This window comes from Stenella coeruleoalba, assembly GCF_951394435.1.
Source record: "Stenella coeruleoalba genome assembly, chromosome: 9".
Lineage (NCBI taxonomy): Eukaryota > Metazoa > Chordata > Mammalia > Artiodactyla > Delphinidae > Stenella > Stenella coeruleoalba.
In genome coordinates, this window is record NC_137155.1 from 38,235,499 (window position 1) to 38,250,422 (window position 14,924).

At 34.0% G+C, this 14,924-nt stretch overlaps 1 protein-coding gene across 24 annotated transcripts in view; it reads left to right on the forward strand.

Moving 5' to 3' along the window:
- DGKB (diacylglycerol kinase beta) overlaps positions 1 to 14,924 on the forward strand; it is a 909,303-nt gene that overhangs the window by 494,781 nt on the left and 399,598 nt on the right. For all 24 annotated transcript variants that reach the window (XM_079932538.1, XM_079932527.1, XM_079932534.1 and 21 more), the window contains 3 exons: positions 2,419 to 2,504; positions 3,971 to 4,060; positions 9,620 to 9,780. In XM_079932538.1, the coding sequence (XP_079788664.1) occupies positions 2,419 to 2,504; positions 3,971 to 4,060; positions 9,620 to 9,780 (337 nt within the window). The remainder of the gene's footprint in view (positions 1 to 2,418; positions 2,505 to 3,970; positions 4,061 to 9,619; positions 9,781 to 14,924) is intronic.

The window sequence follows — 14,924 nt, forward strand, 5'->3', positions numbered from 1 at the left end:
ATACAATCTGGTGTTTATGGCATACACATGATAACCTGAAATTCAGAATAGTGGTCACCTTTGTTAACGAGGAAGGGGGTGCTATAGGGAAAGAACGCAGGTATATGTAAGTTATTAGGAATAGTCTACTCTCTGGGTTGGGCAGCTGGTATATAGGTGTTTATTATATTGCTTATATAACAGCAAACTAACCAGTGATAGTCTGGAAGAAAATATTTCAACATGTCTAACGAAAGGTAAATGCCCACAATACAATGCATGAGGAAATACAGGAAATTTTCATGTTCTAAATATTTATGGCTCTTAGTATCAGGGGATGGGGTTTTAGTTGATTTGTTTACATTTCTATTATGTTTACGCACTGTTTGTATGACATTAACCAAATGTTTTTTTCTAATGATGCTAATTTAAATAAAAATATCACTCATAATACATAGTTTATAAGATAATAAAATGCAACTTATGGAAAAGAAGGACAAGACTTTAAAGATGCAGTTCACAAAGGAGGTCACACATCTGTAAACCTACAAAAATATGTTCAACCCACTAGTAAACAGGCATGTGATTATGCAATAACAGCACCATGGTATTTTTCACTTATTGAAGAAACATCATAAAGTTGTTTATATGTAGTGTTTTGGAGTTTCAAGGAAGTGGGCCCTTAATTTTCTACAGTGGGCGCCATTCAGAGGGTATCATAATGTTGTAGTGGAGTATTTCTCTTATAGAAGATTAGCTTTCAGAACATAATGCACTTGTTCACATAAATGTATTCAAATAATGTTAACTGCAATACCTGGTTTTTTGTGACAGTGAAACACTAAAGAGTTTAAAAGTACATGAAATGACTTATTTAATCATAGACTATATACCCTATTTAATATTCACTTATAATAAATCTTTATATGTACACTGACACAGATCTCTGACGTTTTTAAGTCAAAAAATGCACACGGATAAATTAAAAGGATGTATAGCATAATCCTGTTTATGTTAAAAATATGTGTGTGATAAAATTTACATGTGTACATTTATATATGTAATCCTATAGAAAACTTTCTTGTGGTATCCACAAGAATACCTGGGGATGGTTTCCAGGACTCTCCAGATACCAAAATCCACAGATGCTCTTAGTCCCTTATATAAAAAGGCATAGTGTTTGCGCATACTTTAAATCGTCTTTAGGTTACTACAGTACGTAATAAAATGTAAATGATATGTAAATAGGTGTAAATACAATATAAATGTTTTGTAAATATATAGTTGCGGCTCACCAAATTTGAGTTTTGCTTTTTGAAACTTTCTGGATATTTTTTGTTTTGTTTTGTTTTGTTTTTTTGCGATACGCAGGCCTCTCACTGTTGTGGCCTCTCCCGTTGCGGAGCACAGGCTCCGGACGCACAGGCTCAGCGGCCATGGCTCACGGGCCCAGCCGCTCCGCGGCATGTGGGATCTTCCCGGACCGGGGCACGTACCCGTGTCCCCTGCATCGGCAGGCGGACTCTCAACCACTGCGCCACCAGGGAAGCCCTGGATTTTTTTTTTAAGATTTTTGATCCCTGGTTGGTTGAATCTGCATATGTGGAACTTGTAGATATGGAGGGCCAACTGTATTATATTGTTACCATTGGGGCAAGAAAGGTGAAGAGGCACATTCTAAATATTCTGTCCTATTTCAATTCTTTTTTTTTTATATACAAGAAAATAGGCATGTATGATTGTATAACTGGAGGCACTACCTGCCTTTGTAATTTTCCCCAAGGTAGGTTGCATTAATAAGCACACTGCATGCAGTAGCAGCAGAAGCAGTGGATATTTATCACAGCTGACCCCACAATTAGTCTTGAGTATTCCTGGGTGGCAAACACTGCCAGCCAGGTCAAAAGACAGGGGGAAGCCTGGCTTCTAGTTGCAGATTCAGTCAGAAGGAAACACTGAATACAGTTGGCTAAAACCTCATATGCAGTCTGATCATTTTCTCCCAGTAATGGAGAAGGCGAAAACTCTCAAAGACATATTTACTGACCTATTGGTCACATTTATATAATTATTCAAAAGAATTGTTTATCAATAAAAATTAGTAAATGAAACAATTTTGTATATGTCACTCTGCATTATGTGAACTGCATACCGCATATGGGAGTATATCTTAATGAAAATTATTATAATTTATTAACTTTATTTTTTTAACTTTAGAGTTGATAAAAGAAAAAATATATTTATTATATAGAGTATATAATGACAATGTTTAACTTAGGACATGTTAATACTTTTATTTTAGAATTCCATTCTACATAAGAATTTAACGTTTTTCAATAAAATCAAAATCTTTCATTAGATGAAATGCTAAATATACAAAACTAAAAATGTCCTAATTTTGAAATATCAATCATGTGCCATAACGTGCTTATTTTTCAGGTTAAGCTTTTTCCGTGATGTTCCTGATTTCAGAGTGTTAGCCTGCGGTGGAGATGGAACTGTGGGGTGGATTTTGGACTGCATAGGTAATGAAGACACACATTTAACGTAGCTGGGGTGAGAGTGGTAACCTTAAATTCTGTGTATTTTGTTTGTTTATTTAGTGCATCCATATCTTTGGATGTGGATGCATTAAATAAACAAAGTACATAGTGATACACTTAGACATCTGGAATGTTACACACTGTTTACTGGCTTAATTTATTCGTCTATATTTCAAATTTTTAACTGACAAAATAATTTACAAGTAACTAGAAATCCCTCTTTTCTCATTCATTTCTCTTGGAATTTAATAAACCCTCAAATATTTCTGGATCTGCATTGACCAATCTTTTTTAAAAATAGGCCTCTTCATAAAAAGGAAAGATTGATTCAAAAGAAGTTTTACTATCTATATATATTGAAGCAAACTTTTATTTAGTCAATGCAGTTGAGAATATTCTACCTTTTCATACTCTCAAAAATATTCAAATTAAAAATGAATACATATTGTCAGCACACTTTTGGTAAGCATCTAACGACTTTAACCTACTAACATTTTTAAAACAGGAAAAACAGGGAAAATTGTATTCTTTGGCCTTCCAATAAACAATGTCAGTAGTATTAATATATTTAAGGAGAAAACCAGAGTTCAAGAACTGCAAAAATTAAGGAGTTGCTTGAACAGTATCTGAGAACTTGTAAGAATCTTAGTGAAAACAGGAGGATATTGTTGGTTTGCATTAGCCCTCAAAACCTAAGCCTTGGCTAGTACGCTGTGGCACATCCCTACATAATCTATTCCCTCCCCGTTCCTACATACCCACATATGCTTACTTTGAAGGGCTGAGAAGGGAGAAGAATAAAGAAAACTAATATATGTTTGTGAGATTTGCTCAGTGATTCAAACAAAAGCATGTGGAATTTCAGTGGCAAATATCTTTACTGGACTCAAACACTATGTTGTATAATGTTGAACCTCAAACAAAACCAGGTAATCTTTTACGTCGTTGACTCTGACACAGAACAGCACAAAACCATTGTTAGCGTTTTACTAACCTTTAGAATTCCACTACTTTCAAAATATTTTATTCCTTCAAGTGTACCTCGAGTTGATGTTGCAAAGGACTTTTTATAGGAAGCTACTTCTCCACTCTGCTTACGTCCTTGTATGAATATTCCTGTGTTGTATGTACCTGCATCCTTGAGAATTTCAACGGAGTTAATTCAAACACGCTACAATTTTTAACTGAATTAACATATTTAAAAGGCTTTCCTCATGCATAAGTCTTGAAAATTCCTGTCACTCTGTGAATTTTGGTATTTATTTGTTTTATAAATTGCTAGAAATACATACAAATTAATCAATTTATAATTGTATATAACTATAAAATAGAACGTTTTATGTTTATAAGTACCTGGTGGAATGCCTTCCATGCCAAGCTGTGTTTATTTTATTGTTGTTCTGTCTGTGATCAAAAATTTATTTTATTTCAATTTTTCAATTCTACAGAAAAGGCAAATGTAGTCAAGCATCCTCCAGTGGCTATTCTGCCTCTCGGGACCGGCAATGATCTAGCAAGATGCCTGCGATGGGGAGGAGGTAAAATAGCTAAAAAAAAAAAACAAAAAACTTAAAAAACAGAGATATAGTACGGAGCACCCTTCCCCCAAAAACTAAATCCAGCATTTCTTCACTGCATGACAGCTGCCATGTAATTTCAGCAAACATAATTGCTGTCAGATATGTAGTATAATTTTGAACAATCGTCTAGAGTAGAGAAACAAATAGTGGACCAAGAGTTAGACTGTGAGTGCTAATTATATACTTGATGGGGCAGGCAAGCTTCCAACCCTTTTTAGTTTGGGGGTTTCCAATTTAAGAAATGAGATAAGCATGGGTTAACTCTAAAATAATGTTCACATTTGTAATCTCTGAGTGTGTGAGAAAATCACAAACAAAGGAAAAGAACTGAAAGGCTAACAAATGACTTGTCCAGGAATAAGTACAAGAGGTAACACATTTTCTGAGACCCACTTTGCACCAGGTGGTGTGTTCTGCACTTGGGGTACAGGGTTAAGAATAGAAAGAAAACAATATCTGCTTTCAACGGAGCCTTAAATTCTAGTGGAACATGAAGTCATGTGTAAATTGTGAGACTTCCTACTGACAAGTAATATAAATGATAATGATATCAACATATGATAATCAACATAATGAACGACCTCACCTAGGAATTGATGAGGTGACATAAGAAGAATCCTAATAGGTGGATAATGACGGAGCCATATAGAACTGGGGGTGGACATTATAGGCAGAGGGAACATCAAGTCCAAAGGCCCAGAGATACAAAGGCACTTAACATTACTGAAGGAACTGAAAATGGAATAGTGTAGATGGAACAGGTGAGTAAAGGGAGAATATTTCAAGATGAGATCTTAAAATAATTTGAAGTGTCATTAACAGGCTAAACTTACCAGAAGATATCAAAGAAAAGAAAACCATATTTTGCTAAATAAACAAGAACCTAATCCTAAATATTTTTAGCATCTAAACTCAGAGAAGTTTGAAAAGTGTCTAGTAAGACAGTGTAAATCAGAAGCCCTTGGGAAGCTTGTTATAAATATAGTGGACCGACCTTACTTCAAATATGCTAAATGGAAATCTCTAGAGATGGGACCCGGGCAGTTGATTTTTTTTTTTAAGCAAACTCCCTAAGTAACTTGATTTACAACAAAATTTGAGAAGAATTGTTCCATGAATACCTGGGCAACTTGTGAACTCTAAGATGTATATACATTGTATTTGTGTATTTGACAGAATTTGAAACCAAGTTAAAAACATGGTATATGATATATTTGTAACTTTCATTAAGGATATAACTTAGTAGAAGAATATTATAAAATACTGAGTTAAATTGTATAGAATCTAAAGATAGATATAGATAGATAGATAGAATGAACCATTGCTTACGAGATGCTTATATTTGCCAATGTTAATATACATGTATTGATTAAAAGGAAGAGAATCATGCATGTGGCTTCTTACGTATTCCTCTGGAAATATTTTTGATATTTGAAAATTAATAATTTTATTTTGGCTTCAAGCTGGCAAATGACTTAAATCTCAAAATTGATATAGAAGTTCCATTCAGGGCATCCTTTAATTATTTCCTTGTAAACAGTTTTAAAGATATTCTTATCAGTGGCCAAAGACACATGGATTATAGTATATGTCAAAGTGTATATTGATGATGAACTCTTTGTGCATGTCTAGCATGTGCTGGCACTGTTCTAGGTGATGGATATTAAATGAGAAAATAAATAAAGGGTTCTTACCCTTTTGGAGGTTACATTTTCATTGCGTACACAGACAATAAATCACTGAATAATGAAATATATAATTACAAAATAAGGTAAAGGATATGAAAGAATCAGAGTGTATTTTCAGAGAATAACCAAGGGGAACTATTCAGCTATATGGTCAAGAAGACCTCTCTGAGGAAGTAACATTTAAGCTGGATTTAAAATATGAGGAAGAAAGAGCGAGCTCTTTGTACTGAAAGGACTGAAGGAAGGCTGATGTAACTCTAAGAGGTCATGGGGCAGTGGGTAGGTATGGCCTCAGCGGGGTGAATAGGATGACGTTGGAGAGAGAATCTGGAGCCAGATTATGCAGGTCTTAATGGTCATGGTAAAAATTTTATGTGATTGACTTTGAAGCACACAGTGAAACTTTGGAAGAGTTTCAAAAGCAGAGTGGCACAGTGACATTTGTGTTTTCAAAATAGGTTAATTTGGGGGCATAAAAGACTGTTAAGAAAATGTGGCAATGTGGGGAATCATAGTTTTTGAAAGGAGAATTTGGATTACCATTGTATTTAGAGGATAAATGGGCTGGGCTAGGGCGGTGGTAGTACAAATGAGACAAGTGCACACACTGACATTTTCAGGGATAGACTGATACAACGTGCCAATGGATTGGGTAGGGACTTTGGGGAAAGTGAGGTATCAAGGGGGACTGCAAGATGCCCAAGGTGAGCAATTAGGAAAATGGAGGTGCGATCTGCTAGAGTTTACTAATAAAGAAACATGCTCTGGGGTGGCATTATTTCTTGTCAGGTGTCTAACTGTGAGCAAGTTGCTTAACAACTGTGTGCCTAAGACTCCTCATCAGAACTTGAAGAAAATAATGGTATCTGCCTTGGAGGTTCTTACACCCAACTATCAAATTGTTTCCCCAGTGTCTGGGCTGAGTCCTTCCTGTAATTATAGTAATTATCATTATGCTTAACATTTGGGAAAGAAATTACTTTATTCAACCAATAATCATTTTGTTCACGTAATATCACTGGAATCTATTGACTGGAAGCTTAATTTTTATGAGTATATTTACATATTTTGGAAAACATAACACTGTACAAATATAAGATGTTGTAGGACATTTGAAAAAAATACTTAATTTACATTCTCTTTGCAATTTTTCTGGCAATGATTAATCTCTCAAGCAAAATTCTGAAGTTTACTGCAAGAAAAATGTTGTTTTGTGAAGAGTAAGGGAGTAGGAGGCAGAATTTTACATGGAGCACACTCTTACAAATATATGTTGTTGCTTTTCTTTATGTGATTTTAAATTTGTAAAAATTCCTATGACATTTTAGATAGAATCAGTCATTATGATAACATCATATCATTAAAGCAAAGATAAATACTAATTACGTTTTCATTTGGTTGCTTAGCCTAGAGTGATTATACGCTTTAAATCAAAATAATGGAAGCAAAATAGCATCATTCTTTTCTGGAACAAGCTTTGTTTGCATATTTAGTAAGTTTAATTTATCTTTTTTTAAAAAATATAATCTTTTTGAGTTCAGGAATCCTATTTATAGTTATGGATCATCATTAAACAAGCTTGAGCACAGATAAATCTAAACAAGTAGGGCATAGATATTTGTTAAATGGGGAACTACAATTTGGAATTCTTCACCTTTGAGAATTAGCACTGAACTGCAGGTATGATTCTCCAAATAGATTTATTGCCTCTCTCTTTCCATTTTTCCTTGGCTAGAAGACTGATTGATACCAGCCTTTTTCATACATAGCCATAAAAACTTTGAGAACATATCCAGTGCTAAAGAATTTAAGTTAATTGACCCTACTTAATCTAGCTGTATTAATTCTTTCATTAAATTCAATTCTATTATGTTGTCTCCTGGTCGGTTGCCGTTCCTACATTTTTCCGGTGTTATGCTGAACAATGCTTCTATTAACCTGAGATGTAGCTGAGGACAAGCTCAATGTTTGTTTTAGAGCATTATCATTTATTCATATTTCTGCTGAGTGGGTTTGTGTATAATACTGTATATTAAATATACTATATTTTCATACTATATTATACATTAGTTTAATGTATATAAATTCATTTATATCTAAAACAATCATACTTATTTTCAAACAAGAGTAGAATTTGGAAAATAGGTGAATATATTTAACTGTTTTTAATTCAATGCAATAGGTAAACATATATATATATATATAATTGGGGGGGCATTAAAAGAAATTAAAAATTAAAAAGAAAATAAACATTGGGAATGAGGGTGGAACTATTAAGAAACACCTGAAAAATAAGTACGCTTAATTACTATACTCTTGTAGTTTAAACAATTCAGTGTTTTATCACTGAGTACAATTATATGTATATTATGTAAGTTCATAATTTTTGAATTATGCTATAAAATATGGTATGACATTTATTGAAATGGTTAATACTTCTAATGTTTATATCTGTGTAGTCGTTGTTTGTTGTACTTTTTGCTGTGTGTATTGAATGGTGCATAATTAGTTTCTAGACCTGTGTAAGGTAAGAAGAGATGGTAGGCTCCAAGATACGTATTCCTGGTTTCTGGCTGCCTTGCCCCTCTAATAAGTTAATTCAACAAATACAGCATAAATGTAATTTAATCTTGCCATATTACAGTGCCTATTCCCTTTTCTTTTAATCCAATCGGTTTTTCCAGAGTTATGTGTGCTAACACATCTAACGAGGACTCATAGCCTCTGGCATTTTCTTGTTCAACAAATAAATTATTAAAATATAGAATGAAGTTGGACACGGAAAAAAATCTATGAAAATATTGTTGCTACTCAAAATATCATTGTAAGAATGTGTATAGAGTTAGAAAGATTATTTAACTTAGTACATTTCAAATTCTAATGTCATTGTCAGTATTATTGTTGACAACTTTCTATTCTTTTGCCTTATATACTAAGACCTTTTATGCATTTTCTCATTTTTTTTCTCAATTAATTCTCACACCAAACCTAAGTTTTTACAGAGGAAGAAACTGTTTAGAATTTTAAAAGCAGACACTGAAGTAAATAACACAGCCAGGATTAGGCTACAGCCCTAATTAACTATAATGTTAGATACCTAAAGGTACATTTAAGAGAAAGTATAATATTAAGCAACAAGTTTCTTTTCTGGCCATCGTGGCTATCTATAGTAGATCTATTTAAAAATGGATTTGTTGGACATTTACTGTAGGGCACACCTGGTAAAAGGAACTTGTGGGGAGAAAAATGAAAATAACTATAGTGCACCATGCTCGTTCTACGGTAGGGCTAGTTTTGAGAACTGTGTACTGTGGTACTGTACAGAATCCATTATTTTGGGAGGGTGGCTTCTGGAAAAAAGTGTTATCAAATATAAAGCCTGCAGAGGGAGTAGAAGCAAGGGACAAGTCTAACATGGCATCCAGGCTTTTTACTATAGCAACTGGGTGGAGGGGAAAGTCAGCTGTTTTTCGGAGGGAGAGTTCACAGGAGGATGATACCAAAGCACATCATTAATTCCACTTTGAATAAATACATTGATAAAAAGTTTTGTGAGGGGTATGCATTGGAGATGTTCATTTGGCAGTTGGCTGTACTGTGAATTTGTCCCACAGGAGCGAAATATGAGTTACAAATTAAAGCTAAAGATAAAATATTAGTATGAGTATAATAAGATTATAGTTAATTCTTCAACCTGTGTTAGAATTTGCTTTAAAATGCATTATTTAGCTTTAGAATGATACACACATATTCACACGCTTAAACATATATAATTATAGCTTTTGTTATTTGGTTATATTTTTTTCTCAAGATAATTTTTTTTTATTAGGTTATGAAGGTGAGAATCTGATGAAAATCTTAAAAGACATTGAAAACAGCACAGAAATCATGTTGGACAGGTGGAAGTTTGAAGTCATACCTAATGACAAAGATGAGAAGGGAGACCCAGTGCCTTACAGTATCATCAATAATTACTTTTCCATTGGCGTGGTAAGATTTTCCACTAACCATTCTTTTTTTACCAGTTCTGGATAATCGCTGATGTAAACTCTTATACTATGAAGATTTACTGATTATAAATAATTTATTTTATCTTTGTGTCAGCAAAGCACCTCTTCTAATGGGTAATAGTAAAGCTTATGAATTTATTTAAAGTCAGAGAATCAGTGATGATTTTTTCATGTGTTAAACAAAGGAAAGAAACTATATTTTATGTAATTGGCTTGACCATTTGTGTTAGTAAAATGAAGCTTAGAATGGTTTATAAGGTAGTTATAAGTTTTAGAGTATAAGCTACAGTTTCACATTACTAAAAATGTGAAAACAATGCATCAAATTTTTTCTTATTTTGAAATCTACATTATAATATCATAACCTATTAGGTTTTTATTTATAGACATTATTTTAAAATTTATGGTTTAGTGTAAAGTCTAAGAAAAATGCTGCTAGTATTCTCAAGTGGTTAATAAGTCAAAAGGTTAATTTTTCACCTACTTTCTTGAAAAATTTGAGACCGAAATTAAAATATCTTTTGGCAATTTAAAGAGTTATTGAAATTTCAATCCCTAAGAAATTAATAATTTTAACAGTAATTTTACTTGCATTTATATATATATTACCCAGTAATTATGAAGTCTTAAAATATATTATCTACAGCATTACATTCCATTGAACATATTTTCCCAATATTAGTCTTACATCATGTCTCATTTCTCTCTTATGCATGTGCATGTGCACACATACACACACAGACACAACTAGCAAACTATAAAAAGCATTGGTTGAGTCCATGAACTTAGGAGTCAAGCTACCTTTAGCAATTTTTTTTTCCTCTTAGTGTGCATTCATTTACCCGTATCATGGTAGTTATTATTTTCTCTCTCATAGTTGTAAATAATGTGATTATACATTTAAAGAGCCTCGTATAATGATGCATAATGAAGGCTAAATGTACAATCTTTACTAATACTATGATAATGATTATTATTATTTGCAAGAAAAATGTAATGCATTTGATCCATTAAAATTCTATTTATATTTGATATGAATAACAATATTTTAACAGCTTTATTGGCAAATAACTTACACACAACCTAATTCACTCATTTTAAGTAAACCTTTTAATGATTTAATAAATCTATCCCATATTAGAGCGTTTTCATCGCCAAGACAAGAACCCTCATGCCCACTTCTAGTCAATTCTGGGTCCTTTCCCCAGTTCCAAGCAAAGCTCTAATCTTTCTACCTCTAAGATTTGCCTTTTATGGATAGTTCATATAAAAGAAATAATACAATATATCGTTTTTTGCACCTGGCTTCTTTCACTTCACATAATGTTTTGAGGTTCACTTATATGAACTACATGAATACTGTATTCCTTTTATTGCTGAGTAGTAAGTATCCCGTTGTGTGGATATATCATATATTGTTTATCTCTTCACGGGTTGATGTACATTTAGATTGCTTCTGGTCTTTGGATATTATGAATAATGCCACTGTCTTGAGTCCCTATAGTTAATTTTTTATTTTGCTTACTGTACTTTTTGACTCAAGAATTTCTATTTGGTTCTTTTTTATATTTCTAGGTCTTTAATTGATATTTGAATGGTCATTGTTCTTATACTTTCCTTTATTATTTAAGCATAGTTTACATTAGTTTTTTTGATCAATTTATAATAGCTGTTTTGAAGTCTTTGTCTGCTAAGTCCAACATCTAGAGTCCATCAGAGACATTGTTTGCTTTTTCCAAAGTATGTGAAACACTTTCCCATTCCTCTGCATATTTGCTAATTTTTTGTTGGAAACAAGAGATTTTATATAATATATTATAACAACTGTGGATTTGCATTCTCCCATAGGTGTTATGCTTGTTCCTGTGTTTGCTTAGGGATTTCCCTCCACTGATTATAAGGAGCCTTTCTCCCCTGTAGTGTATGGATATACTGATGCCTCAGTATTTTTGTTTTTGTTTTTTCTTCTTGCTTTTATATTAATCCTGGCTTCTAGGGATCATTCCTGTGTCAGCATGCTTGACCAACGTTTGTGCTTAAACACCTTGAGACAGTTCATCCCTTTGCCACTGAACCTGTATGTTCATTGGGGAACACATACAAACTGCAGGCAATTATTAATCTGATTCAGCTTTTAGTATCTGCTGGCCTTTTTGTCTCTTCTGCTCATGTAGAAGGCCTCTCACTTAGCCAAAGATGTATAAATAACTATGGCCCTCTTTGGACTTTCCTGAACATATGTGCGACCTTGTACATTCATATAGCCTTTCAGACAGCCAGGAATACGACAGAATATCAAGGCCCATTATGGCTGTCTCATTCTCAAGATCTCCTTGAATATCTGGCTAGTTGGCTGGTTAGTTGCTTGCCTTAATCACTTTCGCAAACTGAGGCAAGCTGCTACATTTGCCACTGAGATCACTATTATTTTGGATAACTCTGGGTCATGGAGTTTCTCCAGCTTCCACTCCAAGTCACGTGAGCTCCCCCGACAGTAAAGTTGCTTGCTTTCATAACTTGCCCCACCCTGGTAGATCTTTAGTACTGATGGAGGTGGAGGGTAGGGTAGCCGCTCAAGGTTGAAACATCACAGATTGCCAGTGTTCTTCTCTTAGGTTCAGTAGTTTTTCTTGAATAAATAGTTCTCAGTTTGTTATATGCCTTTGATCAATTTTCAGTGGTCCTCAACAGAAGTTATTTCCTTTCCATCCCAGGAGACATTTGGCAGTGTTTGGACACACATTTGATAGCCATGGCTAAGAGAGGATTCCTACTGGAAGCTAGTGGGTAGAGGATAGGGATGCTGATAAACACTCCCAGTTCATAGAATAGCCCCCAAATACATAAGAAAGAATTACATAGCTCAAAATGTCAATAGGGCTGAGGTTGAGAAACCTGGCATCAACAAACCAATATTAAATACAGAACTCAAGATGTTGGAAAAGGGGAAATAGCTAACACATGAAGAAAAGGAAAGCTGTAATAGAAATAAGACAGGACATACAGCAAAGAATAACAAGAGCAAAAAAAATTGAGTATGTTAGTGAAACCAAAAACTGGATCTTTGAAAGTAATTAATCAAATCTACTGCAAAATTGATTTTATAAAAATACTGTAAAGAGAATTGCAAATAAATAATATAGAGTGAAAAAAGACCAAAAATCCCCCCCGTAAAGACAAAACATAATATCCCAACTGAAAATATTTTAGGACTAAATAAGGAAGTGTAGCAAAGTTACTAAATATAAAATCAACTTAAATATTCAATATTATTCTATTATATAAGCAATAATCTATACATTTACAAAAACAGGAACCAAAAAATTAGAACTATCCAAAAATTAATAAAGAATATACAAGACCTAAAAACAGAAACATTAAAACTCTCTACAAAGACATAAAAGATCAGAATAAACAGAGACATTTTCTATTCTTAGATGGGATAGCTTAATAATTTGTAATATGCAAATTAATGTATACCTTTAACCTGTAAGTACTCAAAATTAGAGCTGGATTTTATGACAAATTTGAAAAACTTCTTCCAAAATATATATAACAAAGTAGCTCAGTCAATTTTAATAAAAAGAAATGGAGAACTGTTTTACCAAATAAGACATGTTACAAATGAATTGGATAATTATAATAAAATAGTGCAATGAATGATAGAGGAAGGACTCAGTGGAGAAGCAGAGAGACACATATCGAAACTCAGTATAGATGTGGCCCAAAATCTCATTGGAGAAGTAATGGTGCTTAGTTGATAAGTGTTCAAAAACTACCTTTCTAGGGAGAGAAAATTTTGTTAGAACTCTACATTAGATAGGCAATTGCTGGATATATTGAAGTACTAAATTTGAAATGCAAGGTTTAGGACCTAATTCAAGAATATGTAATAGAATTCGTTTATGATTTTAAGGTAGAACAGAACTAAACAAGGTAGATTTTGATTGCGTTTCTTTAGAAGGGTCCTGTTCCATTTAAGTTGGAGCCTCTTTCACTGAGTTTGACATGGGAAGGAGAGGTGTGAAGAGAGGGAGAGCATCCTTCCCTGAGATATTTGCCTCTGTCCCAGCAAGACGGAGGATCAACACTCAGGGTCACAATCAGACCAGTAGACCTTATAGAGAGTTCAAGCTTTGGCTGTCACTCAGCCAGGCCACCTTCTATTTAGCAACTTACATTCCTCTGCCCCAGTGAGTGAATCCAGCAAACAACAAAAAGAAATGAATTGTGTACCTCAAGCTTATATATTCCTGAATATATAAGAAACAGTGGAACTGGAGCATTGAAAGAATAAGGGGGACATTTCAACTTTTTTTGTTTTGTTTTGTTTTTTGTGGCACACGGGCCTCTCACCATTGTGGCCTCTCCCGTTGCGGAGCACAGGCTCCAGACACGCAGGCCCAGCGGCCATGGCTCACGGGCCAAGCTTAAGATGGCACATAATTTGTACTTGAAATTATCTCTAGGAACCCTCCTACCTCCTAGTTACAAGGTGGTCTCAAAACTTGACTCTACTGTCAGTGTTGTTTTCATTATTTCAATGATTGCCTTTTATATACTGACTGTAAGTGATTTACAGTGTAAATAAAACCTTCAAATTTTTAGAGAACCTGTGAGGCAAACCTCAAAATATTAGTGGTCTGACAACAACTAAAAATTAGTTCTTCCCTCACGTTAGGACAGCAGGGGTTGACATTTGAGGAGAGGCTCTGCTCCACTTGGTCAGTCATTGACCCAGGGTCCTTCCATCTTGTGGCTCCACCCTCTTCTTGATACACGGAGCCCTCTCTATTTCAACAGTTGGGCAACAAAAGAGGGTGAAGTGTTGGCGTTTGTGTTTTTTTGTTTGTTTGTTTGTTTGTTTTTAATAGACCAGGCCTGTAAGATGTTCAGCTTGTAACCCATTGGCCATATCCAAATCAATTAGATGCACCTAATTGTAAGGAAGCTGGGAAAGGAATTCTGTCTGCCCAAGAAGAGAAGGGAAATTGGTGAATAACTAGCCAGTTTCTGCTAATTTCTTTTTGTAATGCCTTTCACTTTTAGCCAGAACAATTGGAAATAATTCTGAAATCATAATTAAATCTGAGAATAGGTATTCATCTACAGTGGTGATCCTTA